Source organism: Morone saxatilis, unplaced genomic scaffold (genome assembly GCF_004916995.1).
Source record: "Morone saxatilis isolate NCDOM2014 unplaced genomic scaffold, NCSU_SB_2.0 Contig1, whole genome shotgun sequence".
NCBI lineage: Eukaryota > Metazoa > Chordata > Actinopteri > Moronidae > Morone > Morone saxatilis.
Window position 1 is genome coordinate 195,626 of NW_023339651.1, and position 6,592 is coordinate 202,217.

Consider the following 6,592-nt stretch of genomic DNA (forward strand, 5'->3'; position numbering starts at 1 on the left):
CTCGAGTCAAGTCACTCGACTCGAATCCCCCATCTCTGGCGTGTGTGTGTGTGTGTTCATTAACATTACAGCTGATTCAGCTTCTGTTACTGGAGAATACCTGAAAGGAGGATTCTGGGAACTGTAGTTGGTGCAGGGGGGCAGTGGAGGCTCTGTGGCGAGGACGTCTGCAGCAGCGAGAGAAGAAAACATTCTGCTGTTTGATACTAACAGACTGTTTATATGAGAGAGAGAGAGGGGGACAGGTTTACTGCTGCAGGTCTCCAGAGACCAGCAGAGACCAGCAGCTCGACCGTCTCCTACACACACACACACACGCACACACACACAAGCAAGCATGCACAAACACACGCATGCACGCACACACACGCAAGCACGTATGCACGCATGCATGCGCGCGCACACACACACAGAAACTGTTTTTAGAAAGCCTTTTTACAGGTTGTGTCCTTTTAGAAAAAACATCCCTTTCCTCCCTCTCCTCCCTCCATCCTCCCGCTCTCCTCTCCTCTGTCTCTCCATCCTGTAATCTTTCTCTGCTGTTTCTGTTGTCATGGCGACCTCTCCTCTCTTCTTAAAACAACAACTGGGTTTCCTCCTTTCCTTTGCCTCCTGAAGAACCTGGAGCATTAGAGACTAGTTATATATAGTTATTATAATATCCTGGAGATGATCTGTGTTGTCCTGGAATTTTCAGTCGGATCAGAAAATGGACTGTTGGTGGAGAACCTGCAGCAGGACACTGCGAGGAGATCTTTTCAGGATATTCTGAACTGTATTTTAGAGTGTGTGTTTAGTTTGAAGCAGGTTAAATAAAATAAATAAAATAAATCTACTTGATGTGAACTGTTACTTATGGGATCTGGCTAAATTCCTGTTAAGAGGAAAACTGTAGTCCGTTTGTCGGAAACTAAAGCTCCACTCTGCTTAGGCCACAGCTGATCTTGGTGAGAAGAACCAAGCTTGCCACAAAACCGAGTTAACGCTGAGACGCTTGTTTTATTCATTGATTGATTCTTCCTGCTGTGTTTCCCTGATTGTTTAACGGTTGCTTCTCTATCTGTCTCTGCAGCCATGTCCGGCCTCGTCGTTCCTCCGATGTAAAGAATCTGCCTCCTCGATCCTCGTCTCGCTCCTCCCCCCTCAGCCACGAGCACCAATCACCTCAGAGGAGGCGGGGCCTCAGGCAGCAGCCGGCCAGTCAGGACAGAGTATGGATAAAGGAATAAACTGTCGTCTCCGACTGGGCGGAGCCTCGCTCTCTAAAGAAGAAGATAAAAGGACTTTTTGTACAGCAGTTTTCTCCGGGTGCTTTCAGCTCTCTGTAATTATTCTGATGTTATAGTCTGTGTTTGGGGGGTGGGGTCTGTTGGTGTAAAAACTGTGATGTCACACCTGTGATGTGACATCATCTTCTCTACTTGTGATGTAATTCTGGTTGAAGAAACAGGAAGAATTTTGGACATTAAAGGCCCCAAATTACAGATTGTTTTAGCAAAAAAAAACATGAATGATTGAATTTTATTTCTCCGCTGCCTCCTGAGCAGCTTTATTAGGAATCTAGCTAGGAAGCTTTAGTTAGGGAAGAAGGGATAATGAGGTTTCAAGGTAGGATCAAGGAGAATGAAGGGTTCGGGAGCAGAGAAGATGGAAGTTAGGAAGCTAAAATAAGGAAGCTCTTTACCTGAGAAGGAAGAAGCTTCCAGTTAGGGAGGGGAAGGGGAAAACAAGGTTTCCTGAGTAGGATGTAAGAAAGGGGGAAGCTTTGTTGTCTGGAGGTGTCCAGATTGGGATCAAAGAAGGTACAAGCTTCCTAGCTTTGGAGCAAGGAGGAAGGATGATCCCCTTCAAGGAAGCAAAGACAAAGTCAGTTAGGGAGGAAGTTTTCCAGGTAGAATAAAGTGTTAGGAAGCAGGGAACATGGAAGTGTCCTTGGGGTAAGAAGAAGGAAGCTTCCAGTTAGGGAACAAGGAATAAGAAGCCTTTCCTACTTTGGGATCATCACAGCTAAATTTGTTAAAACCTCTAGCTCTGTGGACCACTTAGATTCCAGTATTTTGACTACTTGAATTCTGTTTAACTTGAACTATTATGAAAAAAACCTCAATAAAAGATCTGAAACTTATAATAATTTGGTAATTTGGGGCCTTTACTTGTTTCAGTTAACTCATCACAAAAACTTCTGACTGCACAGTAAAAAGATCGACTAAAAGAAAGAATAATGAATGAAAATTATCTTCCTCCCGTTACTAGCCCCGCCCCTTCTTTGTTTAGCCCCGCCCCTGCCTGTCTGTGTTTTTATTTATTTCTATCTATGTTTTTATTTTCTATGCTCGCACTGTAAAAACAAATCCTGCATCCTGATAGGCTACTGTGACTCTCCGTCTTCTTGTTCAGAGTTGTCTTTTTTATTATAGCTCCTCCTCCTCCTCCCTAAGCCCCGCCCTGAGCACTTAAACCCCGCCCCTCCTCCCGTGTTTTCTCTGTGGGTTTTGTGAATTTTGCCAAAGTTGTAGCTGGCTAAATATTTATACGTCACTGTGGTTGATCACGCCGCCCCCTGCCCCGCCCGTCACTGAGCTCACCGAGGGAAACTCTTTTTGTAACATACAGATTATAAATAGTGTATTTATATCTCAGATTGTTTTTGTATAAATGGATGTTGAGTCATGTCGTCTTCATGGGGTTTTAGACGTGTGTGTATGTGGTGGCGCCACACTGAAAAACAAACCATTGTTTTGTATCAAAAAAAGAAAAAGCTGAATGTTAATGTCTTCACACATTTATAGCACTGTCAATCAAAGCTGATGTGTCTAATCAGCTCCACTCATTTTGTTTTTAATGTAAATCTTGTTTGGCTGTACTGAAATGATTTCTTCACAGTGAATAAAGTCAGCAGGTCGCTCTGACAGACTGTTGCTTTCTTTAACACTTCAAGTTAATTTTGTTAATATTAAAATATGAGTGAAACAACATAGAAAGTCTGAAATGTTGATCATGTACCTAGGTGAATATTTATATGTCACTGTGGTTGTCAATAACCTGTTTATAGGGATAAATAGAGCACCAATATCTCAGAGCAAAACAATGATCGATACAGCCAACCAGACTACATTGACAAAACCAGTATTTTTAACAGATATGTCACAGATAATCAACCAACAGATAACCAAAACACTGGGCGCTACAGTTGACCAGACTTCATTGACAAAACAAGTAATTTTACGTTGCACAAAATAAAACTCACCTAAACTGTCTTTATTAGTCTTTCCAACAGTCACAAACTCTTGTTTGGTTAAATCCTTAATCTTGAACTCTCTGATGTAAATAATAAAAACAGCAGTTTCAATCTCATATATAACCTTTGAAATAAATTATAATCTAGCTGCCGTAAAATCTTGAGCTTTGCACTTTTATCTAAATTTCTACAATATGGAGAGACCAACGAGACAATTCAAGTTAGGTGAAGTACATTGAAATCTTATAAAATCAACTGCAGGTTACATTTTCTCTTCTTACAATCATTTATTTGTTCAGTGTTTCAGAGAGAATCTATGGGATTGGAGTCACTTGGTAATGGAGAAGGTAAATTAGGGTGTTGTCTGCATAAGTATGATGTTCGATATTATTTTTATTGTGGCCTAATGGAAGAATGTAAATGTGAAATGGGGAACTACGTGGACAGATGAGAGGGAGATCGCTCTGTGACCATGTACCTAACTCCAATCCAGACTGGAAAACATAAAAAAAGCTGAACAACCTTTGACTTCTCATCAGTGCGACAAAAAAAGAAGAACGCAATCCGTGGAACATTTGGAGAAATCGTACTCTCCAAAGTCTACTCCTCATATGTCTTTATATGATTATTATTATACAAATTTATATGATTTTATCACCCTGTAACATTAATATTTCTTTTAATAAAGCTCAGCTGACTGAGAGACAAACAGTTTAACATTCAGCTGGTAATACGACCTGTTTCCTTTCATCCAGAATGAGTTCCTGTAGTTAACAATGTACATCCTGTGTTCAACAAGTCTCTTATCATTTATGTTTCATATCTGTTTTCCTTTCATTCATTTTGTTTAAAAGTGATGATTAAAATGTCTTTTTTTTTCTTTTGAAAACAGAGAAAACGATTAATGAACTTTTATTAAACGGCTGCGTTCCCTCAGCGGACACAAATGCACAAACAGGATTTGATTAAGATAAATCAGATAACCTCAAACCTCATTATTACACAGACTTTTATTTATTTCTCTTTGATTTCACGTCTCTCTGATTTTTTATTTTCAGTGAACTCACAAAGATTCAGCAGTTTATTAAACATGTTTTTTTTGTCAGTCATTTACATTCAAGACTTCTGCTAATCCGATAATTCACCTCCTCATGGCCTCAGCTCTTTCTGCTGTTTCTGATGCATTATGGGTACTTCTGGATGTCAAATACATTGTTTGGAGGAGCACAGAAACATTTCAAGGTTCAGATTTATAGTCAGTATCAACATGATAGAGAAGCTGTTATTTTAAGGTAGAAAAGTTACACAATGGTGCTTTAATTAAAAAAGTATCACTTGTGCATCATTTCTAAAATAATTATAAATATAATTTAAGTTTGATAAACCATATATTATTATATATCTATATTCAACATTCCCATTTTTCAATGCAATTGTTACCTGCCGTAAACAAAAAACAAAACAAAACAAAAAGATGCAGTTCAATGCAACTTCAATGCTGTCTCAGTGTTACTGCATTTGAAATTAAGCATTGAAGTGTTTTTAGTTAAAAGGTTGTGGTGTATTATATTGCTTTATACAGAATGTATCTATCAACTAAAAATGTTTTATACTGCTCAGGCTGAAAGAATATTTCAAAGGAGAAACATTGTTGAAAAAGGACCTGAAAATGAACAAACAAATACACAAGGTGAAATTTATACCACATCCAAAACACTGCACAGGATCAGCATAAAGTGTCTGTAAACGGGAGACTCGTGGATCCCCGTAGAACCATTCTCATTCAGATATTTTGAGGTCAGAGGTCAGTGGATCTTTTTGAGAATGTCAGTTTTCAACAAAATTTAGCCTAACTGGAGGATTATTTAGCCTTCTTCCAGACATGCTAGCATGGCCTGGTTGGTGCCGATCGATGTGTTAGTCATTTAGTTTATTACGACACCGGGATCTCCATCTGGTATCCAGGAACCCAGAACTCGAACTGCAGGGTCCACACAGACCCAGTATTACTGAGGGTCATCAGGATCAGACTGCTGACTCCTCCCCCATCCTGTTTCTTCTTCCTGTCTTTAATCTTCAGGTCAGTTTACATCAGACAAGGTCAGGTGTATTGTGGGGGACACGTGTGATGTTTTGATCTTCCACTGCCGTGGTTACGACGACTAGGCCTGTGGTGGGCGAGAGACCTTTGACTTTTGAGAAAAAGAGTTAGAGAGAGAGAGAGAGAGAGAGACAGAAAGAGTGAAAGAGACAGAGAGAAAGAGAGAGAGATAGAGTGAGAGAGAGGGAAAATCCTCTTGTTTGCCAAAGAAAGTGGATGTGTCCTTTAAGACGACGAACGAGTTGTGTGTATGTGTCCCAGACCATAATAATCCATTTCTTCTCTTCCTGTCGCAAGTAACATGTGATTCTTTCTGTAATCCAGGGCAAAGCCTCCACCACACACACACACACCACACACTCAACACACACCACCACACCACCACACACACACAAACACACACACACTCGGAGCTTGGGGGTCTCCCTGAGGACCTGATTGAGAGCAGGGAGCTCTGGTTGCTGTGGCAGCAGCAGTTCCCCTCCTCCATCAACACTCCTTTTCCTTTTTTCACTTGTTTCTGTTTCTCCTTTGTTGTCTGTCTGTCTGTCTGTCTCTGAAATCTTTTTAAACTAACAGCAGTTATCAGAGCAGAAGGACACACAGAGATAAACCTGCAGCTCACTGGGAACCAGTTAGTGAACTGGTTAGTGGACCGGTTAGTGGACCGGTTAGTGAAGGAGGGCACAGCCGCACTCGTATTAAACCGATGTGTTTTGTGTTTCATCATAAAGGTGTTTCATGGTGTGAACCAGAATGTGCAATTTCTGATGCTCTGACGCCTGCAGCGCCCACTGCTGATCAAACACAGAAGTACAGTAATGTTTGTACATCAGTCTTTCACGTCAGAACCAAAAATGACTTATTGTTGGTTGAATTGGGGGCTCGTCCAGGATCAAATGAACCATTTTGGTAAGAAGAGTTAGCGCCTTTTGTGATAGTTCAGGATTGGTTAATTAGAACGCAGGCATTTTGGGCTTTGATATGTTTTCAAAACAACAGACTTTGTTTGGGGAGTATCATACTTGAGTTTTAATTATTCTTTTTGGGCAGAGAAAGAAAATTGTCCTTCAAAAAAAAAGTTTTCGGGTCAAGAGGAAAGTCTGTCTTTGCCTACGGGTGCAAATAAAGTAACCAAACACAATCTGAGCAATAAAAAGAACAGACAGCTGGTTTTAGCTGCTGAGCTAGCTGCTAACATGCTAACATGGCAGCCTGCCCTGACAGCAGCTGGCACTGTGTGTGTGTGTGTG

The 6,592-nt window shown here is 40.6% G+C and overlaps 1 protein-coding gene across 1 annotated transcript in view; it reads left to right on the forward strand.

Moving 5' to 3' along the window:
* The window catches only part of LOC118333229 (transcription factor COE3-like), a 46,703-nt gene extending 44,266 nt beyond the window's left edge, over positions 1-2,437 (forward strand). The window contains exons 13-14 of the mRNA XM_035668782.1: positions 1,073-1,211; positions 2,418-2,437. Coding sequence (XP_035524675.1) covers positions 1,073-1,211; positions 2,418-2,437 — 159 coding nt within the window. The remainder of the gene's footprint in view (positions 1-1,072; positions 1,212-2,417) is intronic.
* The last annotated feature ends 4,155 nt before the right edge of the window (positions 2,438-6,592 follow it).